The 27,808-nt window shown below is 42.4% G+C and overlaps 1 protein-coding gene and 1 pseudogene across 2 annotated transcripts in view; one reads left to right on the top strand and one right to left on the bottom strand.

Annotated features, from left to right (window-relative positions):
- LOC148024712 (uncharacterized) overlaps positions 1-27,808 on the bottom strand; it is a 123,692-nt gene that overhangs the window by 27,737 nt on the left and 68,147 nt on the right. For both annotated transcript variants that reach the window (XM_087694359.1, XM_087694360.1), the window contains exons 3-4: positions 24,540-24,681; positions 24,173-24,432 (exon numbers count right to left, since the gene is read on the bottom strand). In XM_087694359.1, the coding sequence (XP_087550485.1) occupies positions 24,173-24,432; positions 24,540-24,681 (402 nt within the window). The remainder of the gene's footprint in view (positions 1-24,172; positions 24,433-24,539; positions 24,682-27,808) is intronic.
- On the top strand, positions 15,320-17,047 carry LOC148024713 (uncharacterized; annotated as a pseudogene).

The raw sequence follows: 27,808 nt of genomic DNA on the forward strand, positions 1-27,808 counted from the left end.
GAGTTGGCTGCTTATACACTAAAAAGGCTGACAATGGAAGCCTTATTGTGCTGGTTTTATATGTGGATGACATGCTGATTGCAGGACAGCATAAGAGTACTTTGAATGCTCTTAAAAGGCAGCTAAGTTCAGCCTTCTCCATGAAATATTTGGGGGCAGCTGAACACATTTTGGGCATACGCATTAAAAGAGACAAAGGGCAGCATTTGTTGTTTCTCTCACAGAATAAGTACTTCAGCAAAGTACTTGCCAGGTTTAATATGGTTGATGCTAAGCTTCTTAGTGTGCCTTTACCACCACATACAAAGCTTAGCAAACCTGATTGCCCTAAGGATGATGCAGATGCTAGTGCCACGAAGGGTATACCTTATGCATCAGCTTGTGGATCTTTGATATGCCATGGTTGCAACTCGCCCTGACATTACCATGCAGTGGGAGTTGTTAGTAGATTCATGTCAAACCCTGGCAAGCCACATTGAGAAGCAGTGAAATGTATCTTCTGATATTTGAAAGGTACACAAGAAAAATGTATATACTATGGAAAGGGTATACTAGAGCCACAAGAATATTGTGATTCAGATATGACAGGAGATCTTGACACTAGAAAATCTACCAATGGGTATGTTTTCACTTTGGCTAGTGGAGCTATCTCTTGGTATTCAAGATTGCAGAAAATTGTGGCATTGAGTACTACAAAGGTTGAATATATTTCAGCCTCAAAAGCTTCTAAGGAAGCCATTTGGCTTGGCCGTTTGGTCAAGGATTTTGGTCTTTCTTCATATACTCCAATGCTTGGTTGTGATAGCCAGAGTGCACTATGTTTGGCTAAGAATGCATGTTCCATGCACATACCAAACACATAGATGTTTGATACCACTTTATTCGACACATCATGGATGATGATCTTGTCACACTGACTAAGGTCAAAACCCAAAATAACCCTGCAAATGTTCTCACTAAGTGTCTTGCAAAGGCTTAGCATGAGCATTACATTCATTTAGTGGGAGTTGGATAGCTTAAAGGTACCACTTCGGGCCTTTAAGTGGGAGGTTGTAGAATGTAAAGTCCCTTCGTCTCCATGTATATAGTCTTAGGGTGTGAACACACCCTTATTACCCTTATTATACCATGTACCCTAACATATAAATACATTCTTTTATTCTTTGTGTACCATCACAGACTGGTACACCTATGTCTATGTTCACTCCCTCTAACTCTCAGCTCTGCTCTGCAGCTCATGCCTTGATCTCGCACTCCATTGTGCACTCTCCCCTTCAAAGCATTGCCTGCTTCATACCATAGGGATTCGTGCCATACATTCCCCTATGGGGTGTCTGTCCAATCATAGCATGAAAAATGGTACCACCACCAAAGTATCCTTGCTGTCCCATGCCTGCATGTGCATAATTGCCTGGCTACCCATGTTCCCATGGATTGACACTACCAAGTTGGCCATGCATTTGCACTTGCTGCCCCACGGATACCAACTATTTGTGCTCATTAGGCATTTTGGGCTCTTCTAAAGAAGGCTTAGGCATTTCCTTCGGTTCTTGTGGCTGTCCCGAAGCTGTAGAAGGTGTCTTCTTTTCTTTGCCTTTGATGTCCTTCTTTGGGGCATTCAAGAATCAAGTAAACTGGGGATCCTTTGCATTTGCTGATGTACGCATTCGATCCTTGAAGCTATTATCAAACTCTTCAGCCCCTTGCTGGTCATTAGCCTCTTTATGCATTGAAGTGTAAACATTTGGGTCATTTCCCACATTTTCAGCATGCTGTCCATGCTGAGAACCATGCCCAACATCAGTCATTGCATTTCCCCCTTCACCACGTGATTAACGAAGGAGTGATGCATCCTCTCCAGTTGATTCCGTATCACCATGTGAAGACATGCTTGCTGTAATTCACTGCTGAGAACAATTTTAGCAATAATCCAATAGTCCCAAGGTGCAATCAAGTACCACGGACCCACCAATTTAAAGGATTCGATAGTATCCCGACAATGGAACCATGATTTCAATCATTCTTCGAGACAAAACTCTGAATTTTCTCTCTCTACAACTTTCTCTCTCATCTCCCAGCCATTTCACAGCCTTGTGCTAAAGAATGACTGAAAATCAATCAAATGCAGCTACTGCCCTGCCATAACAGCATTAAATGATGTCACCTACAACTAAGACATCCAAATCAGCTATCACCTTGTACTACCTGGATACAATCGTCCAGGTATGGAGGGTCTGAAACTGCAATTGCCTCCTCAAAACTCACTCGTGAGACTGGTTGCAATGGCTGAAAATAGGCTGGCCATGGCTGCTCATAGCTCTCCCACTTTTGTTATAGCAAAAATGATCTCGTTTTTCCTCTTCTTCGGCCTTTTACCAGCCTGTATGGGCAAGTTTGCCAAGTGGCAGCCTTCCCAAATGGCTTTTCCAGCATTATCCATAATTAAATATTAATTTTCATCCTTTAATTACTGAAAATTAATCTAATACTTATTTTGGTGCCTAGAAAAATAATCTATTAGCCAATAATTAAATTGGCTAGCCATCTTCCACTCCCGAGTCTTTATGTGCCATCTTTGACCATTAGATCGGCATTAGGTACCATTAGATGCCACATCTCCACTGTCACCAACTGACACTTAGGACCAAGTGAATGACCTAGGCCAACAATTGACACCAAATACCACCCAGAACCTGTGCAACATAACTTATAACATCCTTTGCCTTTGACATCCCGTGATTTTCTCGGGTCCCAGGCTCGTAAATTTACTCTAACCCCAGTTGCACCTCACATGTGCAACATTTACTTAATCATGTGATTAAAAATTAATCTACATGTTAAGTGAGGTTTCAAAAATACATGTCCTCATGCCAACTCTTACGGCAGGTTCTGAGGACAAGAAAATAAGAAGATATAGGTTAAGAAACAAGAGGACAAGAAGAACGATTCCAAGGATCTAAAGAAGAAGAAGCCAAAGTGCCCACATTGTGGGAAGGGCACTTATCTTGAGGAGAAGAGTTGGCAAAAGTACCCCCATTTGAAGCCTAAGGTGGGGTCCAAGGATTCAAAGGCTACACCTACTACCACTGAGTTTATCTTCGTACACTTATTTGAGGTGGAGGATACAGATCTTGCTTCTTCTTCTCAGGAGAAGCCTTGGCTCATGGATAGTGGGGTCTCTACCCAGATGATGTAACGCCAAGATTGGCTTCAGGATTTGTAATCCAAAGGGGGATTTGTCACCACTGGTAACAACTCTTCAATCCCCGCATGTGGAGTGCAGACCATTCCCTTGTTGTTTGATTGGCATTCTTCTTCTGCCCAAGTTCTCTATGTACCAAATTTGGGCTTTAACCATCTATCTATTTACAACCTTACAGAACTAGGTACTCAAGTCATCTTTATCCAAAATAAAGTTACAATGAAGGATGCAGCTTCAAGATCTACTCTTTGGAGAGACACATAGAAGGATGGACTCTACACACTCACAGCCCTTGTTGTGCGATCTTCACATGAGCCTGGACTACTTTGACATACTCGTCATGGGCATTTGAATCTTGATGCTATTCGGTGGACTTTGAGGCGGAAGATGGTTCAAGGACTTCCAAATTTTCCTCCCATTCACATACTATGCCCCAACTTCTTAACGAGCAAGCAACATAGGCAACCTTATCCACAAGTTGCTACTCGAAGGCCATCTACAGGGCCTGAATTGATCCACACCGACCTTTGCAAACCTATGGGCATGGCCTCCATTAAAAAGATGAAGTACCTTGTGCTAATTATTAAGGACTTGTCATTATGTATGGTCCTATTTCTTGGAGTACAAGAGTGAGGCATACTCCCGCTTCTCTGAGTAGAAGGTGTTTACAGAGAAGTAAACCATTCTCAAATTTCGCAGGTCCAAGCCAATCATGGTAGCGAGTTTTGTTCTAATCTCTTTTTTGAGTTTTGCAGGGGTCAAAGTCTTCGGGTGGAATATTCTCATCCCAATACACAATCTGAAAATGGTGTGTTGAAGCATGACAATTAGACAATGCTTGAGATGGCCTGTGAAGCAGAGGGATCTTTGTAAGCGCTTGGAAGAACATGAGAATGACAAAACTTTGAACTTAATCAACTCAATCAATTATCACCATGAAAATTAGGGGAGAGAGAGAGAGAGAGAGAGAGAGAGAGAGAGATGATACCACGTTGAGAGAAGAATTAGTCACTCCCCCTTTACAAGAATTTATTGAAACAAAACACGGACACAAAGTGCCTAAACCATATACAAAAGGGTTGATTTGCTGCAATTCCGAAATTACAGTTTTGAAACCCTAATTTCTGCAAACTTTGACCAGTAAGCTGATTTTCTTCTCTGGTGCTTGGATTAGATCAACAAAGTAGAAAGTGCTTCTAGGATAAGAGAGTACAAAACATGTGGTTGAAATTTCAGCATGAGAGCTTATTTTAAATGAAAAGAGAGACCTCTAATATATAGATATGTCGCTTGGGTGCTCAAAAGTGAAAAGTAGAGGCCACAAATGATAAGTGTTTATTGAAAATGATAAATGTAGTGACACTTGTCTCTTCAAAATAGCACATGTCCTATTCTAGATCCCACGTGTCACTTTTCTAGAGAAAGAAGCTTCCAAACCTTCTACTCAAAATCTCTCAAGTGATTAAGACTTTGAGACAGCTCTTGAAGACAAAATTGTTACTTGTGAAATTCTAGAGCCTTCAACACAAACAAAATTTTCATTTGAGCAACTTCCAAAAATAGTAACCTCCTAAATTTTAGGAGTCACCAAATTTAGCTTCTAGAGAGCTTCATTATATGAATTCACCAGTTCATGGTTTGTTTTTTTTATCATGAGCATCTTGTTTCACTTTTCGAAACCATTCATTATATGGACTTCTAGTTAAAATGACTATTTGAGTGTAAAAGTTTTAGTCATCTCAGCTTTCTAGTCAATCTAACCGCTCGACTAAACTTCAAATTTCTCTTGGGTATCTCGTCAATGACGACCCAAGTATAATTATTAGGTGTTCTAGCAATTGATCGCCCTTAAATAGAAAGATAAACATTTAAACATATTTTAAAACACTTAAATAATACAAATCGCCTTTCAGAGTACATGAGCATCAAATTAATTTGGAATCATTAAGCCAATATATCTTTGTAATAACTAATATACAAAAGGTTTGTTACAGTCTTCCCCAGGGGTGAGACAATGGCTACTACGATCCATATCCACAACACGTCGCCTACTTCAGCATTGAAGGATATGACTCCCTACCAAGCCTTCTTTGGAAAGAAGCCTTTAATTTTCCACTTTCGTATCTTTAGATGCAAGGCATATGTCCATGTGGACAAGAAGAAAAGACAGAGCAAAGTTGATTCCAAGTCAAAGAAGCTTATTTTCATTGGTTACAGTACGACCACGAAGAGCTATGAGCTCTATGACTTGATGACTCGCAAGATCGAGGTGAGCAAGGATGTGATCTTCGATGAGGCTACAGCCTTCAAAGATCCGATTTATGGTTTTTCTATTGGCCCACACAAGTCAACGAAGCTATAGGAGTGGTGGACATAGTTCACTCTATTTGAACTATATCCTTGTGTCTCAAATTCTTTAGAATCATGAGCCTACTACAGTTAATGAGGCTCTCGCATACAATATTTGGTGCAGTGCTATGCAAGCTGAGCTCCATTCTATCAAGTGGAACCAGACTTCGAGGTTGATTCCTCATCCAAAGCAATGGAAGGTGATTGATGTGAAATGGGTCTTCAAGACTAAGTATCTTGCAAATGGAACCTTGGACAAACATAAGGCACGGCTTGTTGCGAAGGGTTTCTCTCAACGCGCAAGTTTAGATTGTTTTGAAACTTTTGCATGGACAGCTTGAATGTCCACTATTGAAGTTGGTTACCCATCACTATTGGTCCATTTATCAAATGGACATGAAGTTGGCTTTTCTGAATGGCATCTTGGAGAAGGAGATTTATGTCTCACAATGTCCTAGTTTTCTTGTTCAAGGAAAGAAGGACCATGTTTACAAGTTGTGAAAGGTTCTCTTTGGCCTAAAGCAACCTCCTAGGGCTTGGTATCAGTAGATTGATCGATTATTCTTGGACAGTGGCTTCCATCGATCAGATCGTAACCCCAACCTTTATTTCAAGGTTGCGGAGGACAGGTGCATCTTGGTTATCTTGTATGTTGATGACATCATTATTAAAGGGAGCGATACACACAAGGTTGATCATACTCGGCAAATATTGAGCCAAGAGTTCGGCATGCCACATCTTGGAATTCTACACTTCTTCCTTGGATTGGAGATCTATCACATGGCACAGGGCATTTTTGTTACCCACCACTGCTACATCTCTGAGCTTCTTTCGAAGTTTGGTATAGCCAAGTATTGGCCCATTTCTTGACCCATGGACCCATAGTCCAAGCTTTTGGTAGAAAGTGATCCCTTCAATGATCCCACCCATAACAAGTGCCTCATTGGCCCTTTGATCTCGCTAGCTGATCCACACTCAGTCGAACGTCTCTTTTGTGGTGGCTTTGTTATCTTCTTTCATGAAGACTCTAACTCAGACTTACTAGCAAGCCGCTCTATGTGATCTGCACTATCTACAAGGGAGTCCACCTTACGAGATCATATATGCAGGTCTCAAAAGGAATTGCTTTGACTCCACTGCCAGGAGAAGTTCACATGATAATGAAAAATGCCCATCTCATGGCTATCAAAATTGAAATCAGGCCGTTGTCTATCCCAACCACCTATTATCAACGTTAACATGGTTGTCCTGTGCCCATGCAACCGCCAACAGGATCACCAAGCCTGCAGCCGCTTTTGTACCAACAAGTCGCTTACAGCTGGCCGCATCGCCCTTGTTTGTCCTTCCCTTACACCATGTCTCTACCACTTCCTCTCTGCTTTTTGCACCTCCCTTGGGCCATGTTTGTGCCACTTTCTCTCTCTCTATCCACAATGTGAGACTTGTTCTTTCTCTCTCCACGATGAGATTCTGGGTGTTTCTCTCCCCTCAATATCACATAATATTGACCAAAAAAATGCTCTAACATTAAACACAATGTCAAGCTTAAAATTAATAGTAACATTAACCTAAATATTAGATGTTAAAATCACAACAATATTTAATGTGGTGTTAACTTAAAATTACTGATAACATTAACATGAAATATTAAATTGACAAAAATTATTATCAATCAAAAGTCTAATGCTTATCCTAGCTACAAAGTTTTAGCTTCCAACGACGATCCACCATAGCCCAAAAGTGGCAACTCCCCAAACTCCAATCGTTAGAACCATTAAAAATCCTCACGCATAAGCATCACCCAAGTACTAAACAAGAAATATACCTTGTCATTGTACCCATCTCGCGCAACACACACCCCTTGTGTATGCCCCTCCACTAGTAGTGTCTCGTACTATCCTAAACAGATAAAGGCATATCTGTCGCAAGTACGAACCATCATGGTTCCCTAAGCAAAAGTGATTTTGTGCACCTCATCCTTTCTTGCATCAAATTGCAAATTGACACTTTGATATCAATGAAATGTCCCTCTAGGATCCAACCTACATATGAGACATGACACAAGCCATGTCCACAAATAAAAAGGACTGGACATCATACTCACCTTTTAACCAAAGAGCCAAACAAGCTCGGCCCCAAGCCTAGAAGCTAGCAGCACTCCAGGTCATGACCACATCCCAATGGTTGGTGTCCCATACCACCAACCCCCATCATCCTGATGTATGGATGCGACAACCAAGGAGCCAAGAGCCTAAGAGTGGTAATCACACAATGAATATGAAAAATAGAGACTTGAGTCCTATAAATAGGACTCGGCTGCCCTAACCTTGAAGTGTCCTTAGTGCGTTAGCACTAAGTCAATGCATGACCATTATGTGACCAAGGCTACAAGCACCCATTTAAATATCCAAGGATGTAACAAGAGGAGAAGGATGAAGCACAAGGATATCATCTAAAGAAAGAGGACAAAGTGGATGAGGAGTATGGCTCTATCCATCAAATTCAAGTTTTACTTTTCAATCAACACAATACTCTGTGGACCACGTGTTTGACATGCACGATGATGCCCTTGCCAGAGATTCTAAATATCTAGCTACTGCAATAATATGTTTTGTCGAATCGTTTCCCTTTGCAGTTTGACATGCTTGCCCACCCTAGCACCCCTTTTGCATAATTCTTGGGCAGACTCCCATTGCGTTTTTATTCATCTTATCTAAAGCATCCAATCTTTAATGGTTATATGGAGCAATTAGTTGACAAGTTTCGCAAGGGATAGTGATTTTTTTGAGCAACCGCTCCATACCATGCAAAGGATTACCAAGCATTATGGAATTCATCATGCTTCTCTTCACAAGCAACATTGTTGGAAATAAAGACTCACTATGCCTTTTACAGTGTTCAAGTGTGAACGCACCCTTACACTGTTGTACTTTATATATTATCAAAACCTAAAAAGTGGTACACTCTTCTTTGTACCGAATATCCATTGTGTCATGCTCACACTCCTCTCTACTACTCTCTATTCTCTGTGCAATATCTAATGCTCTCATCCTAAACTCACTCAGTCTAGATCCGTCAGACTCCAACAAGCTAGTATCAGAGCCAGTGATGGCCCGCACGATAGGCAAGCATCTCCACACTGACACATGGCGTGCACGCCCGTCGCCAAGCAGCAGACTATCAGGACGTGCAAACCTATACAGTCGACAGGTGTCACAGGTGGACTCAATAGGCAAGGGCACATGACAAGTAGCAGGTGGCAAGTTGCAAGCGCCGCAAGGCACACGACAAGTAACGGATAATAGGCCACAACCTAGGCGGCACTTTCTACAAGCAATCGACAAGACTCAAACACAACAACAGGCAACGGGATAGTCTGGTCACGCAGGTCGCACGCCAGGCGTCAAATTTGACGGGTCTTGGTCAATACCAGGACAAACCGGTCACGTCTACTTTTCCTTTTCAAAATTTTCTCCTTAAATTCTGCAATTACTTTACCGGGCATTCACACACACATGCACGACATGTTTTGCCCAAGAAAATTGGGCGTTTCTCTGATTTCGGGCTTTGAGCGCAGGACAAGAAAATCCGACTCAAAAATTGCACATTTAGTGCACATTTGCCCGAGAAATTTTGGGGATTTTCACATTTTAGTGGGATTTCTTCAATTTCACTAAAATTTGTGCACTCTGAACCCAAGAAATTTGGGGCTTTTGCAAAATCCCTTCAATATGTGCAACAAATGTTTGGTACATACACGTGGGTACATGTATTGATGCAATCTAGACAGATTACCCTCGAAAATTTGGTGCTTTTGATCAAAATTTTCAAATTTTTTGCCTGGGAATGTCTTTGGAGCAGAAATTGCAATCAAATTTTAAGGATTTCACATGTGACTAGTGGCTTGGTCCCTAAATGTGTCAATAATTGCTTGAGGAGTGCAGCAAGACACCTTCTAATTCTGAAAATCTATTTGCAGATCTAAAATTTCTGCAATCTCACGATTTTTTCATTGCTGGTTGATACTTTTGTGTACCGTGGTTACTTGTGTCACATTTGGGCTTACCTTTGGTGACTGGTTAGTCAATTTGGGACTGCAAATTATGGCTGGAAACAGTGATAGCAATACTCTTTTGCACATTGAGAAGCTTGAGGGTACACAGAATTTTGTGATTTGGCAAAAACAATGCTACAATGTCTTGGTGCAAAAGAAACATGTAAAGCCCATCAAAACAAAGGGAATCAAACCGGCAGACATGGAACAAGACAAGTGGGATGACTTGGACGAGCTTGCTCACTCTACCATTGAGCTCTCAGTGTCAAACAACTTGCTCTTTAACATTGAAAAGCTGAATTCGGCATATGCAATGTGGCAAAGGCTTGAAGAATTGTATGCTCAAAAAAGTGTAGCCAACAAAGTTAATTGGCTGAAAATTTTAATGGACTTTTGCATGAAAGAAGGTACAGCCATGTTTGTACATTTGAATGAGTTTAACTCAATCTTCAGTCAGCTGATTGCTTTGGATTTCCATATTGATGAAGAGTTCAAGGCTACTTTCTTGCTATGTACTTTGCCTGAAAGTTGAGATACTTTATGGACAGCTTTGAGTAATTCTAATGCTCATTTGTTATACTCTGATTTGGAGGATTCTTTGCTAATGGAAGGACTCAATAGGCAAAATAACTTAGCAAACAAGTCTTCTAATACATTACACACTAGAGGAAGATATCAGCACAAGGGCAGTTCTGAAAATAGAGCACGCAGCAAGTCTTGTGGAAAAAATATGGAGTGCCATCATTGCGGCAAAAAAGGGCACTACAAATGGAACTTTTCAATTGAAGAAAGAGAATGGCAAAAACAAAAACACTGAAGACAACAAGGCTGAAAAAAAGGACAACCATCCTGCAAAGAAGAGCAATGTGAAAATAGAAAAGGTTAATGTAGTCACTCATGATACTGACACTGATGGTGATGTACTTCTCTCTTCTTCATTGAGTGCACATGCATTGATTGCAAATTTTGAGGATGATATGCACACTTGAATACTTGATTCAGGTGCATCCTTTCACGTCACACCACATCATGAGTGGTTCTCTGACTACAATGGTGGTGTACGTGGTGTTGTCAACTTGAGGGATAACTATGCATGTAAAATTGTAGGCATTGGCAATGTGAAACTGGAATTTCAGCATGGTTCCGTGTTTTTTTTACATAATGTGAGACATGTACCTCAACTCAAGAAGAGCTTGATAAGCACAAGGCAACTAGATGATGAAGGCATGGATGTTTTGTTACATTTATCCAAGGATAAAAGTCCAAGATAGAATGGCTTGACTAATGAGTTTTTTTAAGCCTATGCTACCACTCATGCCAAACTTTTGGCAACCATGTCCCAACACATTTGGGAGATTGGAATGACGCTTGCCTCATGGAAGGTGGAGGCTAACAAGTTGATTCTGAAAATGTCGTTGCCCTCGATGTTGAAACACTAGCGGCCACTAAAGTTATGGCTAATTGTCTCCATAAGCACCTCCCTACCCTTGTGCATCCTAATCAATATGGATTTCTGAAGGGTCGGAATATCTTGCACAATGTATTGAATGTTCAACTGGCCATTAACTATGCAAAGCAGTCCAAGCAAAAAGTCACGTTGATTCACCTGGATCTCGAAAAGACTTCTGATTATTTGGATTGGTATTTTCTAGCAGAGTTCATGCATGTCATGGGTTTCGGTTTGCACATGTCCTGTCTAATACACACAGTCAGCATAGATGTCTCTTCGTTGGTCATACTGAATGGTGGGATCACTGAGCCCTTCACTCTTGCACAATCAGTCAGAAAGGGTTGCCTTTTGAGCCCCATGTTCTTTGCCCTAGCGATTATCCGGTCCTTTCCATGCTTTCTCACTTGGTGACCATGAGACAACTAGTTGGTCTCTCTCTTTCCTTTGGCGAGCATTTTGTGGGCCAATCGCTAACAAATGACACATTCATGATTCTCAAAGCAAAATGAGAGAACCTCCACAAGGCATTGGATATATGAAAACTTTTGGCCAAGCCTCTAGTCTTCATATTAATGTAGCCAAATCCTCCCTCATCAACTATATTGAGCCGAATTTGCAGTCTTTGCAATAGCTATATTAACCCAAATATCATGTGGCATCTGGGTTACCCCCTGGGCATTGATGTTCAACCTAAGCAATTGTTGTGATGGATTTCTTTGAAATTGGAGACAGTTTTTATACTAGACCCCCATGCCTAGCCTTTCTATGTTCGCCTTAAAGTAGCACAATCTATTATGCTTTCTATGCTCAAATTTTTTGCTGCTTTTGCCTTGGACTACCTCCGCCTTGAGGATTCTCACTGGGTACATTCATTTTATGCTATGGAAAAAGGACACTTTACATGCAAGTATCTCGTGGATCTCTTGGAGCCATGCTTGCACTCCTAAAAGTATGGGTGGTGGGGCTATTTTGGATGTGCACACTCACATGGTTGCTCTTCAATGGTCTCTCTTTCTTGCCATGTGCACTAATCGACACCCTTCGGTCTTTGTTGCCCGGTTCTTTTTGGAAGAGTGGGGAGTTGTTCATAGTAACACAACCATTCACGGTTCGTGGCAACAAGTTATTGATGCCGATGCCTCCTTTTCCCTATCCTCTTTCATCCTACTCACCAAACTCATTTGCTTGTGAAAGTTAATCCTTCAAAAGGCCCAATGACACCCTACAAAAGATCATTTGGTTGCTACCTCTTTTCAGTTAGAATTACTTATAGTGTCCAAGTTGATTTTATAGAATGGAAAGCAAGAGGCTCGCCCGAAATTTAATCACATGGCATAACTAGGCTCATCTTCAGTTTCTAATGCCACTCTAGCAACTCGACTAGGGGTTGATGTCTTTCCACACTACCAAGAGGCTTTTTCACATCCCTCAAGGTTATGGGACTTGTGGAACCACCTTTCGACAACACTATAGTGTAGAGAGCCCTTCCTTGCCCTCCTTCCCGATGAACCCTGTAATCAAGGATACCATCTTATCATTAAGGACCACCATTGGCTCATCACTAAGGCCAATACTATATGTGGCATACATAAATCTTGGCATTGGTGGAAAATGACTATCATGGAGGGTCGGTTCAATAAGACACCATGAAACCAGCCTACCTCCTCAAATAGGGTGATAAAAAACCTAATTTAGCACTAATTACAACAAGCATACAATTCACATAAACTGAAAATGCACACTTTACCACTTTAATCTTTGACATTCGACGCCCTGTTGGCCCCAAAATCGGCAACCTTTGCAATATTTCTTTATTTTATATTGCAAATGGAAGGAGCACAACTAGTATCTTCTCATCTCCTCCGCTAATCCAAGTGCATCTTGTTGTCAAAATTGACGGACAAGCCTCCAAACCAATTTGCTTCTTCGTTTGCTTGGGGATTGGCCTTCACCCTACTCCTTGAAAGACAAATTCATTCCCAAATCTTATATTGGCTAGCTAGCCTCTTGAATCTCCCAGAAATTCCCTAACTTCAGCTATTGAAATTCAAGTCCAAGGCCCTCAATTCTAAGCACACATCCCAAGGCAGTTGTCAAAACCCTAATTTCTGTTGTAAATTAGGATTTACAACAGAATTTGATTGAAATCTCTTCCTCTGATGGCTAAAACTGCTGGAAAATGCTAAGATACCTTGAAAGATGGCTAGGGGATGAGAGAGAATGCTATAGAGAGAGAAATTTCAGAATTTCATTGTGAGAAATGTTGAAAAAATACTGCTACCCTGCTCAAATAGCCATGGAAGCTGTCACCTACAACTTAGGACCACCAGAAAGACTGCTGCCCTCTCTTGTATACTATCACCTACACCAAAAAGACCTTGGGCTTCTATCACCTACTTGTCGAGGACTCCAAATTGTTGGCACTTGCTATAGGACATATCTATAGTGGCTACACATCATATCAGCAGCATCCCCTTTCTCTCCATAGCTTCTTTCTCTCTCACAATGGCCGGAATAGATCTCCACCAGCCCCTAAAAACGTTTTTCCCACTTGTATGGGCAATTTTTGCCAAGTGGCAACCTTCTAATCCCATTTTTCAGCATTATCTAACTTATTAGATTAACTTTTAAAATAGTATTTCTAAAAATTATTTCAATAATTATTCTAGTGCTCAAAAAATTAATTTCACCAACAAATAATTAAGTTGGCTAGGCTAATTTGTCTTTCAAGTATCCCTGAGTAGTTATTGACCCTTAGACTGGCATTAATTAAATATTTAATACCTACTCTCTAATATTACTACTAACATTAGTGGCCAATAAATTCGTCTAGGCCAAAATCTGACACCACGTGCCAGCTAGTACCTATCAGGCATAACTTTTTACAACTCTTGCCTTTGAGACCCACTGCATCCTCAGGATCCTTGCTCTATTACTATGAAATAATTGCCATGTGCATCACATGTACTAAATAACCTAGCACATTTGATTAATAACTTAATCAAATGTTATCGGCAAGATTAAAGCATCTCAAAATTTTACGTCTCCGTGCCACACCATACAAAAGTAAAGTCTTCCTTTGGCATGCCACGGTTGGTGGCTACCTCTCCCGCACCACTTGCGAAACACCGCATCTCACATGGTGCTTTCTTTTTTCCTTTTGCTTCACTGCTATAGAAACTTCTCAACATCATTTTCTTTCGTGCCTCTTGGCTCGGAAAATCTAGTTCATGTGATCTACTATTTGGCAAGATGTGGATCATAGTTTTTTCACACTCGTATGTTTGAGCAAACAAATGTTTGCAAACGTCTGAAAAAAATGAAGTATGTTATGCATAACATACTTGTGTCGTCAGTCAAGTTTGTTTCGAATAACATACTTTGCAAACGTATGAAAAATATAAAGTATGTTATTCATAACATACTTGTCCTGTCAATTTTTTTAAAAAAGATTTCCAAGTGCCCAAAATTTAACAATTATATATTTGCATCCCCAATATTGCTGCAATTTAACTCCATAGGACCTAGGCGACTTATTATCTGGCAAAATTGACTCCTGTAGAAAAAAACGACTGCTGTCTTGAAGCCTTTCTGAAAAGCAATTGCTAATTCCTCAACAGTGAACTAACAACTGCAATCCTGGCAAAAACGATTGCTATCTTGGGAAAAAATGACTAATGTCTTGACTCCTAACTCCTCAAAAACAACTCTTGAACTACTATTTCCTACAAGTTGAGTTGCTGCAATTTTTCATTGTGAAGTGCAAGTAAAAAGTACTACTTAAATTCAATCACTTTTTGCTCCAAGTTTGAAGGTTACTTCAAATACACTTCTTCGAAGTTCAGTTCACTGATGCAAGCTGCAACAATTGGGAAGAAGAAAGAGATGTGAGTGGAAGTATGTGACCGTAGTCAATAAACTCCAACGTCGCATGTGCACAATGAGGTGCAATTTTTATGCCCGTGAATGGGATGGTGGTCCGACATGCATAAGAGCACATATTTTGGGCTTGAAAGGATTTGGGGTTGAGAGATATAAATGTCCTCTTGCTGATGTAAAAGAAATTGTGTGGTGATTGCATGTTGGACTTGGTGCAAGTGCACCAGGTGCAAATGTTGATGCTGAGATTACTAATTTGCATGAGTCCATTGAGGCTTCCACAACTGCAAATGATGGAGGAGGTATGTCACATTTACAACTAGGCTCTTCTACCAAAAAACAAAGACCTAGCAATAGCAGTAGTTGCAATCTTACATAGGCATGGGCTTTAAGAGCAAGAAAGAATGTAGACATGGATGTCCACACAAATTCTTTTATGCAAAGGACATCGCACAATTTAAAGTAAAGTCCATGTACTTTCAAGCAATGTTGCAACAGTTGGGGAGGTGGCCGCTAGCCATAAGCCCCCAAGTTATAATGCATTGCAAGGAAGAGAGTTGTTAGAAGAAATGAAATGCATTGATAGGGATTTGTATGGTGTGTGAGAGAAATGGAAAAAGTATAGATGTACTATTGCTTGTGATGGACGCGGTCAGATAATAGGTGTAGAGCTATTATTAATGTCATGGCTACTTCCATCCATGGCACTATCTTTCCTACGTCTGTTCATACTAGTGGCCACTACAAATCAAGAGAATATAATTTTGGTGTTTTGAAATATATAATTTTGGATGTGGGGCCAGAGAATGTGGTTCAAGTATGCATGGTAGTGTATCTAATTGCATTATTGCTAATAACTTAATTGAGCAAGAATGGCCTTCCATCTTTTTTAATAGATATACTTGCCATTGTTTGGACTTACTCTTTAAAGACATTGGCAAACTTCACTGGATTGCACCTGTCTTGGAGCAAGGCAAAAAAATTGTGAGCTTCACTACAAAAAGACCAACCATTCTTGCTTTGTTTAGAAAGTATAGTCAAAAGAAGCTTTTGAAGCCTACTACCACCAGATTTGCATACCTGTATATTATGTTGTCTAATTTGTTGGATCCCCAAGTATAGAATGGCTTGGGAAGAATGGTTGTGGGCCCAAAATGGCAAAGGCATAAAGTTGCCTGTACAAATAAAGGCTAGGAGATTGCAGCCATAATTTTGGGACAAATGTTTTGGGAGAATGCAATGCTGATTGTGAAAATTTGTGGTCCCATCTTAAAATTATTGCAATTGGTTGATAGAGAAGGTGCCACAATGGGGCTGATTTATGAGCTTACAAATCGCATGGTAGAGAAGATAGAGCCTTTGAATTATGTGGATTATACAAGACTTAATGAAATCAAGAGTCTTTGCATTGATCATTGGAACATGATGCATTCACCGTTGCATGCAACTGGTTTTGTTTTGCATCCTTTGTGGTGAGGAAAAAACCAAGAGAGTAATGAAGAGGTGAATAATGAATAGATGGATGGAGGTAGTGCAACAGTACACAAAGTATGATTTGGACCTACAAGGTGTGATTATGGATGAGCTTAATGTATATAGGTTTGAGCGTGGTTTCTTTTCACGTGCAATTGCAAAGGAGGAAAAGTGTATGCATTATCCTGTAAAATGGTGGGAAGCTTTTGGTGCTAGCATTGCCAAATTGCAACAACTTGCCTTTCAAGTTCTATCTCAAGAGAGTTGCACATCTCCTTGCGAAAGGAATTGGAGTACTTTTTCACTTATACAAACAAAGAAAAGAAATAAGCTGAAACCCTTGCATACAAAGAAGTTAGTCTACATACATACTAACTTGCGACTTGTGACAAAGATAAAGGAGAGGGGTTATGAGAAGATGGAGGTGACATAGAAAATAATCAACAAAGAAAAAGATTATGATAGGCTGATTACTTTGCAAGAGCAACAAGAGGAAGACGGGCAGATATGCACAATGACTGTGTTAGCGATCAGTCGCCTGGTCGGACTGTACAGTCGGACTGCCACGTGGCATTCCGACCTGCTTCCGTACAATCGGCTGCATTTAATGCAGCCGACATGCAGTTATTTGGCGCCCTGATTCTGGCTATTTATAGCCAGGATTTCCAGCAGTCTCCCACATTCTTCTGCTCGCAGATTACAGGCAGGTGGCTCGTGCAGATTCCGTCTCTGTTCGCAGATTTCAGACAGGAGATCGTGAAGACTGCAGCAGACTTCAAGGTGAACAGCAGGTTGCATCATCGAGGTGGAGACACACAGTCCAGCGCACTGCGCCCGTGTACATATCTTCATATCTTTGTATACAGCACACTTTATACAGCAGATCTTCATCTTCCACTCTCTTTCTCTCTTCTCTCTGCGTTCTCTCTCTCAGTCCTAGGCTTCCGCACCGCTGCACTCTGACATGGTATCAGAGCAGTGTAGAAGGGCTGACTGAGTGAAGAACTAACCTGAAGAGGAGTTTCCATCGCGACACAAGGCTGCATTTTCAGCGTTTGAGGGCAAGCAGGAGGGCTGCACCTCGAAACAAGGCTGAAGCGAGTGTGGGCACGCAGGAAAGGAGTCCAGGTGGTGGACTTGCTGCTGATTACTGCTGTTTGACGAGGAGGAAGCTTGAGTTTTCAGCTTTCGAGTACAGGTTTTGCTTTTTCATCGCCTCCGGCGGGTGAAGAAGTTTCGGGACGCGGAAGAGCCCTAGCACGCTGCATTTTCACAGTCAGAGGGGACTGCTTTTGCGTTTGTAAAGGCATTACAGGTGAAGATGTCTACAGAGATTGACTTGGAGTTCCAGACGATCATGGACCAGAAGGTGCCTGTGTCTTACCGGCTCTTCCCGCAGATCAGAAGCTCGATGGCGATAATTACCGCATTTGGCGCGTGATGATGCTGGCCATCCTTGACTCCTATTTGGCGGAGCTTGTACAGGAGGAGATCGACCGGCCCTCGGTGAGAGATGAGTCCAAACTCTCTTCCGATGCTCGTGCGGAGTTGGCCAAGGCACAGTCTCACTGGGACAAACTGAATGCCACGATTCATTCCTTTCTTTTTCTGTCTTGCACTACAGCCGTGATAGCCCACATCGAGCACTTGACGGTGGCTCGGGAGATATGGTTGGAGCTTGATCACATGTATAACCGGATGACCCTTATGAAGCGGGTTTCTTTGGAGGTACAGATGCGGACCTTGTCCATGAACAAGTCTTCTTCGTTGCGGGAGCACATCAACAAGCTTAGACAACTTCACATGCAGGTTCAAAATGCGGGGAAGCCGATTTCCTCCGAAGACATAGAGATCACACTATTGTCCCAGTTGCCGCCACGATTCGGTGCTTTCTACTCCGCCCTTATTGCTTCGGAGCGAGAGTCCACTCTTCGGTGGAAAGAGTTGGTTCCTGTGGTCTTAGACCAAGAGGAACAACTAAAGGGACAAAATACTTCCAAGTCGGAAGCACTGACAAGTCAAGCCTCTCAGAAGAAGGGAAAGAACCAAAAGAAGAAGAAGGGGGATAATAAGTCAAAGAAGGACAAGGACAAGGACAAAGAATCCACATGCCATATTTGTGGAAAGACCGGCCATTGGAAGAAGGATTGCCCTGACAAAGACAAGAAGGGCACCAACAAGAAGGACACGAAGGATTCTGGAGCAGTGGCTGCACCCTCATCAGCTGTGTTTCTTCATCTAGCGGTCATTGAGGACTCTTCACCAAATGCTTCTGATACTGCGATGACAGTTCCCCAAGCTCGAGAGTGGATCGTTGACAATGGTGCCTCCCGGCACATGACTCCATCAGAAGGTGTTGCCCAGTTGCGACCTTCGCGTGGGCAGATTCTCATTGGAGATAGCTCTTCGGTGTCTATTGCAGGACGGGGTGAGATGCAGCTTATTCCAGATGGACGTGGTGGTACCCATACCTCAGAGGTCTTGCATGTACCAGGTTTAGGGTATCATCTACTGTCAGTTCATAAGATTTGTTCCCTTGGACTTTTGGTGGAGTTTGACAGTGATTCGGTGCGAGTCCTTGATCCTAGGTCAAGGAAGGTTCTCTCATCTGGATATGAGGAGAACGGCATCTACAAATTGAAGTCTTCCACCGCGCTCTCTACTCTTCTTCTTACCTCTCAGACACAGTCAGAGTTATGGCATGCTCGGTTTGGTCACCTTAACTATGATTATCTTCGGAAGGCGTCACGTGGACAGCTTGTTCGAGGGTTGCCGGACATAGTGGTGAGCCAGCAGCCATGCGTCCCTTGCATTCGTGGGAAACAGCATAGGGATGCGATTCCCAACAAAGCTTTGCGGCGGTCTACTTTACCGATGAAGCTTGTATCTACAGATCTTTGTGGCCCTATGAGGAACAAGTCCTTGAGAGGAAGCTCGTACTTCATGTTGATTGTAGATGACTACAGCAGGATGACATGGGCCTATTTCTTGTCGTTGAAGTCAGAAGCTTTCTCCCACTTCAAGGATTGGCTTCTCTTTGAGGAGAACCGATCGGGCCGGAGATTGAAGACCTTGCGATCCGACAAGGGTGGTGAATTTGTTTCTAATGAGTTTGCTCGTTTTTGTGCAGATAAAGGTATTCACCAAGAGTTTGCTAATACCAACACTCCTCAAGAAAATGGCATTCTTGAATGGAAGAACCGAAGTGTGATCGAGATGGCGCGCACCATGATGAAGCACAGACAGACACCTCAATTTCCGTGAGCCAAGGCTGTGGCTACTACAGTCCACATCCTTAATCGATCCCCCACTTCGGCCATTGATGGGATGACACCTTTTGAGGCCTACTTTGGGACTAAGCCCGATGTTTCTTATTTTAGGGTCTTTGGGTGTGATGCCTATGTTCACATTCCCAAGGCTCATCGTGATAAATTTGAAGCAACTTCCCGAAGATAGATGTTTGTTGGCTACAGCTCTCAGTCCCAAGGCTATCATTTGTATGATCCCATCAAGCGGGATGTGTACACCAGTCGAGATGTGCGGTTCGTGGAGGTTCCGGCAATAGCAACGGATGAGGAGCATCCCATTCTTGGAGATCCAGGGGAGAGTTGGGCTCCTGCAACAGTTCCTTTGGAGCCCGCGCCTTTTGATTCCAATTCTATTTCTGATACAGAGTCTACTGTTCCACCGGTCACCCCCGAGGAGTTACCACCGGTGGATATCTCAGAGTCTTCAGCTGATGGAGAGAGACGAGGAGAGGTCCAGCCTTCTCCTCGTTGGGCCTGTGACACACTCCGTGATTCAGGGATCGAGGGGGTCCCTGAGGAGTGGGGACCGCAAGATGGTCCGCGGCGGTCACGGCAGCACCAAGCACATTCTACGGAGCTTGTTTGCTCTAACTATTGTTTGATGACCCGTGTTATGCAGGATCGAGAGCCCACCTCCGTGAAGGAGGCTTTACAGTCCGCACCATGGAAGAAAGCTATGGAAGCCGAGTCGAAGGCTATTAAGAGGAATGGCACTTGGTCACTCGTGCCTCGCTCCCCGAATAAGAAGGTGATTGGCGTCAAGTGGGTCTTCAAGACCAAGTACCTTAGCGATGGTTCTTTGGACAAGCACAAGGCTCGCCTTGTTGCTAAAGGTTTTGCACAGCGCCCAGGGATTAATTGTCATGATACTTTTGCCCCACTGCTCGTATGGCGACTATTCGAGCTGTTCTTGCCTTGGCTGGCCATAGGAGATGGCCTGTCTACCAGTTGAATGTAAAGCCGGCCTTCCTCAATGGTGATTTGAAGGAGGAGATCTATGTAGAGCAGCCTCCTGGCTTTGGATCTTTAGATGGGAAAGTCTACAAGTTGAGGAAGGCCTTGTATAGTCTCAAGCAAGCTCCGCGTGCATGGAACAAGAAAATTGATTCGTTCCTTTAGTCACAGTTGGGATATCGGCGTTCCAAGGCCGATCCGCAGCTTTATGTACACACTTCCGAGGCTCGTTGTGTGCTTTTTGTGTTGTATGTTGATGATTTGATTGTCACTGGTGATCATGCACAGAAGGTCAAAGAGACGAAAGGCAGCTTTACATCAGACGTTCGAGATGACAGATTTGGGTCTCCTCCATTTCTTCTTGGGCCATGAGATTTATCAGTCTCAGAGGGGGATTTTCATCTCTCGGCAGAGATAGGTACAGGAGCTCTTGGTTTCTTTTGCGATGGAGGATTGTCGGACCCTTTCCACTCCTATGGATCCGAACTGGAAGGCCACTTTCCATATAGCTTCTCCCATGGCGGATGCTTCCCACTATCGTCAGTTGATTGGATCATTGATTTGGCTCCTCAACACTCTTGTTGATCTTTGTTTTGTTGTTGGGCTCTTGGCGGGATTCACGAGTGAACCTCAGACGGTGCATTGGCAGTGCATTGGCAAGCTGCCCAGAGGATACTTCGGTATTTGAGGGGGACATCTGATTTAGGGATTCATTATCCAGCGGGCACAGGTGGTTCAGATCTTGTTCTTGCAAGTTGAAGCGACTCCGATTGGGCCGGTGATGTGGACCACAAGCGGTCTACTACAGGTTACTGTTTTACCTTGGGTACAGGGGTTATCTCATGGAGTAGCAAGAATCAGCCCACGGTAGCCCTTTCGTCTACTGAGGCCGAGTATCGGACCGCGTCTTCCACCACATGTGAGGCTGTGTGGCTTCGGAGATTGTTGGAGGAGCTTGGCTGCCCCCAGACTCGTCCTACTTTGCTGCAATGCGACAATGAGAGTTGCATTGCCTTGGCACAGAATCTTGTTTTTCATGCGCGGACGAAGCATATAGAGATCCAGTACCACTTCATCAGAGAGAAGCTTCTGGATGAGACCATCACCGTGAAGTACTGCAAGACGGAGGACAATCTTGCAGATTTGTTTACGAAGGCACTTCCCCAGGCTCTACTTCAAAGACATGCTAGATCCCTCAGGCTTCTGCCCCACCCAAGCTTTGAGAGGGAATGCTAGCGATCAGTCGCCTGGTCGAACTGCACAGTCCACAGTCCAGTCGGACTGTACAGTCGAACTGCCACGTGGCAGTCCGACCTGCTTCCGTATAGTCGGCTGCATTTAATGCAACCGACATGCAGTTATTTGGCGCCCTGATTGTAGCTATTTATAGCCGGGATTTCCAGCAGTCTCCCACATTCTTCTGCTCGCAGATTACAGGCAGGTGGCTCGCGCAGATTCCGTCTCTGTTCGCAGATTTCAAACAGGAGATCGAGCAGACTACAGCGGACTTCGAGGTGAACAGCAGGTTGCATCGTCGAGGTGGAGACACGCAGTCCAGCGCACTGCACCCGTGTACATATCTTTATATCTTTGTATACAGCACACTTTATATAGCAGATCTTCATCTTCCACTATCTCTTTCTCTTTCTTCTCTCTGCGTTCTCTCTCTCTCAGTCCTACGCTTCCGCACCGCTGCACTCTGACAGACTGATGGTGCAGGTCACGCAAGGACCAGTTCACAAGCTCCTCATGGTGGTGGTGGTGATGATCTTGATCATGACGCTAATGCTAATGCTGATGATAATGAGCTTTCAAAGTCTACTTAGGAAGAAGGGCAAGAGGAAGATGTAGAGCTTTTTGACTCTTGAGGCTTGAAGCTTCTTCTAAGTTCTATCATGTATTTACTATTTTCTACTATCTATGAAATGATGATGATGCATTGGTATTGTTCTACTGTACACTTTGCGATTTGCATTTTCTAGCAGCCCATTTTGTTTACTTAAGACACTGTTGAGTACTTCAGCCCACTTCTTTAGATCAACATACTATTTTGGACTGTTTTAGGTTAACTTTTTCTCTGTTCTTTGGATCTGATGTCTATAGTCAGTCTACAAGCTTACATAATGTCAACACAATGTGGCTCAAGTACATCAAGTTTTCACATTGTAATGTGTGTTTTACTATGTGTATGTGTCATGGGAAAATGTGGTTAATTAAATGTATACTAGTAGAAAAGTACATTAAACTTTCAGGTTACATATGGTTCAAATTTTGCCAAGTTTTCACATTATAATGTGTGTTTTAAAATGTGTGTGTGTCGTGGGAAAATGTGATTAATTAGATGTATACTAGTAGAAAAGTATGTTAAGGTTACATTCAATTCAAACAATACCACTGAAACATACTTTTTGATACTTTCATACCCATATGCATATGCATATGAAAAATGTACTAGAAAACAATGATATGGATGGAATGTCATTGCACCCCTTTGATTGGATCTTTGCTTGGCCTAAATACCCTTCTCTGGGACAACCACATATGAAGATTCAGTTTTCATTCCCCCATTTCTAGGGTTGCTAGCACAATTGGACAATTTGGAATGCTTTTGTTTCTAATTCTGCATCTGGGATGCAAACTCACCTCGTCATGTTGAAAGGTTTTCTACATTGGCAGCTTGACCTTATTCAGCACATTGATCTTTTGAGGGAGGACTTGGTCCTAGCATACGGCAATCTCTATTGCTTCTTTGCCATGACATTTGTACTCTTTTAGTTATTTAATCTTCTACAAAGCAAGTTGATGCACAATGGCCTACAGCGATCCTGCATCTTGTAATCATGTAACCTTGTACTTTTTTCGTAATTAATACAATTACCTATTTGGGGGGGCGCAGAGAGAGAACAAGAATGTTACAGAAAGCAGCAGGAGAATGAAAAGGAGAGAGCAAATATAAAGGCAAAGAAAAGGAGGAGGAGAACAAGAAGGAAAGGAGAAGAAAAAGAATTCTGAAGCAGGAGGAAGAGAAGGGGAAAAAAAAGATGAAAGCAGCAGGACGAGGAGGATCAGATGGTAGAAGCAAGTTGAGACATAGATATTTGAAAAGATTGAAGCTCCACTAGTCAACATAGACCACATGCTTCTCTTCTGCCTGCACCACAATTTTCTTCAATGTCAAGCAGACTAGTTGGCTCTGTTGTTAGCTTCAGTTGTCCCAACAACAAAAAGAACAAATATACAGAAAAGAATTAACCACAGCACTCTCCAGCATGGCAAAAAAATGACAATGTTAATAGGCAGCTGAGAAAAGGACAATCTGGTGATAGGATTCCAGCATCCCATTGAAAAGAGAAACCCTAAACACTAGCCTGATTGCAGAATCTAGCAAGTATCATTTGATTCAAGAAAACGAGGGAAATTCAAAATCGGAAACATTAATAGCTGGTAAAGCATTCAGAATGATTACTACTTGCTTAACTGCAGTTGACAAGTAAAATGAATACCTGCCACTCTGTTGCAGTGAACAGCAGAGGTCACACTTTGTCCATTCTCCCCTTGAGCTTTATCAGACTGATCTCTCTGCTCTTGCATGAAATGCTCAGCTGCAGTCTCAGCAGATGTTGGAGCATTAACAAACCTTGGCCTAGATTGTAGTCCTGCACAATTTTCATCTGGGGCAAGAGCTTTTATTGATACATTTACGAGGGAGCTTGAAGAGCTTTCACTTTGTTGATTTGAGTCAATAGATCCAGAAGAGACCCTCCTGAGTAAACAACAAGAACACGATGTAGCTAGCTTGCAACCAACTTTCTGAAATTGGATGCACCCATGAAACGTCATATGACAAAAACAATGAAGAGTGCCACTAACCTTTTCAGCTCAGCCAGTTCGTCCTCTTTCTTCGCCAGTAGACTTCGAAGGTTATCACATTCAGCACAAAGCTTCTCAACTTCATGCTTAAGTGTCCTAGCACTCATTATATCAGAGCTAACTTTCAAAAGTGCAGGAAAGCGTGAGAGAAGACTGGTTAAGGCTGCCTGGTGAATCTTCTTCCTTCCCTTCCCCACTCCCACCACCCCCCACCCCCTCTGAGTCCCTCCCTCTCTTTCAACCACACTCACTGGAGTTGAAGAAAAAGGTATCAATTGTACACATTTGACCAGTCCAAACTGCACTCGCAGGTAATTTTGAATTTTGTTTAGCTAGATTCATTCAATATAATCTGCAAACGTGTTAATTGTTGGCATGACAGGTAAGTTTGCCTAAGAAGTCTTCCAGCTTTTCAAACATGTTGATAGAGCTCTCTCTAATCCTTCATGAGCATACCATGAAACCCATGACAGCAGAAATACAGGATGGAAGAAAATCTGGAAAGAATGTCAAAGACAATGATGGACTACGCAGCCCAAAGTGCTAGTGAGGGCACCAAATCAGGCTGAAGATAATGACAAAACTAGAGATGGAGTGTGCAACCTGTGGCAAATAGAAGACAATGATCTGCCCCAACTAGTGGAGAGACTATAAATAGCCTAATGCCCCCAAATCTAGCCAACTGCCCAAAATGGGCCAAAAATGCTGCCAGCCAGATCAAAAACCAGCTGACCCGCCATAAATGCACACAAAAATGTTGACATGGCACTAACTGAGACTAATCGCAATCATCAAACCATGCAATCTCTAGCAAGGCTAGAAAATTGGCTGCATACTAGAACCAGCCTTCCTTCTAGAATAGGGTGGTAATCCTTGATTAAGCACTTAATTACACTACTCAATAAATAAGCATAAACTAAATGCACAGTTTACCTTAATAATCTTGGATAGTAGACACCCTATTGCCCCCAAAAGTAGCGGCCCTTTTGGTATTTCTTTAACTTCAATTGCTAATGGATTAATTACAAGCCAAGGTTCCACAATCTCCTTGCCTAATCCAAAAGCCCTTTGCTATATCAGCAATCAACAAACAAATTGGACCGATTGCCCCTTGAATTTCACCCATGACTTGCTCTAATGGAACCCCCAACTAGACAAATGTTGCCCCAAATTTACAACGGATGGCCTAACATCTAGAATCCATAACAATTCCACGAATTTCAAGTGCTGATTTCAATGTATGATGCCTTTGATTGATGGCACAGGTCCTAAGGTGGTTGCTAAACCCTAATTTATGCAGAAATTTAGGGTTTACAACTGAATTTCCCCTGCTGTCCACCAAATCTGGCTGAGATATGCTCCAAATGGCTGGGAAATGCTAAGATCTTTTGAGAGCTGACTACAGAAGGTGAAAGAATGACAGAGAGAGGGAAAATTCAGGGTTTTCATGCCGGAAAACCCCTAAATCTGCCTGCACCCTGCCCTAATCAGTATTAAATGCTGTCGCTTGTTGCCTGGAGTCTCCAGGATGTTGTCACCTACTGCCGAATGCTGTTGCCAACCCCAAATGATCCTCAATCTGTTGTCCCCTATTGCAAGATGACTCTTGTCTACTGTTCCCTGCCTCCAATGGCTGATTTCGCTACAAAAAATGGACCAGTAGCACCCTCTCACTCTTGCTCAAGCTGAAAACTGAACTAAATGGCCTTCCTCTGACCCTAGAAACGTTTTTCTCAATTTGCATGGGTATGTATGCCAAGTGACAGCCTTCTAAACCCATTTTCAGCATTATCCAATCATTAAATTAATTTTCATAATTAATTACTTTTGAAAGTTAATTTCATCCCTTCTAACCCTGCCCAAAATTAAATATGCCCATCCATAATTAAATTGGCCAGGCCATTTGCAACCTGGAGTAGTCCCCAACCTCTGTTGACCCTTAGGCTGGCATTAATTGATTAATTAATGCTAGTACCTAGTATCACCACTAACACTTATTGACCAAACGACTATCCTAGGGTCAAAAATGACACCAACTAGCCACCAAAGCCCACCTGGCATAACTTGTCACAACTTTTGCCTTTGGCACAAACTACATCCTCAAGGTCCTTGGCCTCTTATCATGAAATAACTACCATGCGCAACACCTCCTTAACAACCTTGTATATTTTATTATTAACTTAATCAAGCATTACTAGCAAGATTAAAGCATCTCAAAAGTTTCACATCCCCGTGACAACATATACTATGTAAATACACTTAACACTAACTGTGGGAAGAAATGCACATAAATTGAAAGGCCAAACACACATTTGAGATGGAAGGATGTAAGGCCATTTCTACTCCTATGAATCCGAATTGGAAAGCCACAGCCCATGTAGACTCACCTTTGGCAGATGCCATCCACTACATGCAATTGATTGGCTCCTTGATATGGCTTCTTAACACTCGTATTGATTTTTGCTTTGTTGTCGGTTTACTAGCAGAGTTAATGAATGAACCTAAGAAGGTACATTGGCATGCTACTATGCAGATTTTGTGGTTTTTGAGGGGTATATCTGATCTAGGGATCTTTTATCTAGTAGGTACAAGGGATGGAGGCTTTGTTCTTAGAGGCTGGACTCATTTGGATTAGGCTAAAGAAGTTGACCACAGGAGGTCAACGACAATTTATTGCTTTACCTTGGATGCAAGTGAGATTTCATGGAACACTAAGAAGCAACCCATGGTTGCCCTATCTTCTACTACGGCAGAGTATAGAGCAATGTCTTCTACCGCATATGAGACAATATGGCTTCGGAGGTTATTGAATGAGCTTGGCTATGTGTAAATAGGTTCTACTAGAGTTCATTGAGACAATGAGAGCCGCATTGCTTTGGCCCAAAATCTTGTGTTCCATGCTAGGACGAAGCACATTGAGATTCAATATCATTTCATTCAAGAGAAGCTCTTGGATAAGACTATTGATGTAGTCTACTACAAAACAAAGTACCATCTAGCAGACTTCTTTATGAAGCTACTTCCACACACTTTACTTTGGCAAAATTTCAAATCCCTTGGCATCATGTCACGTCCAAGATCTGAGAGGGGATATATCAAATATGGACAGCATTCCTGCCTTTCTTCTCAATCTAGACACTATAGAGCAATCACCATCATGTTTATACCTTCGTTGGGCAGGTCGGACAGTTTCTGTCAATCGTGGACAAGTGGATATGCCACGTGGCAGCGCAAGCTGTTTTTCATCATTTTTTGACAGTGTTTCTTTC

This window comes from Lygodium microphyllum, chromosome 15 (genome assembly GCF_053477565.2).
Source record: "Lygodium microphyllum isolate KBCC chromosome 15, Lygodium_microphyllum_v1.1.10, whole genome shotgun sequence".
Classification (NCBI taxonomy): Eukaryota; Viridiplantae; Streptophyta; class Polypodiopsida; order Schizaeales; family Lygodiaceae; genus Lygodium; species Lygodium microphyllum.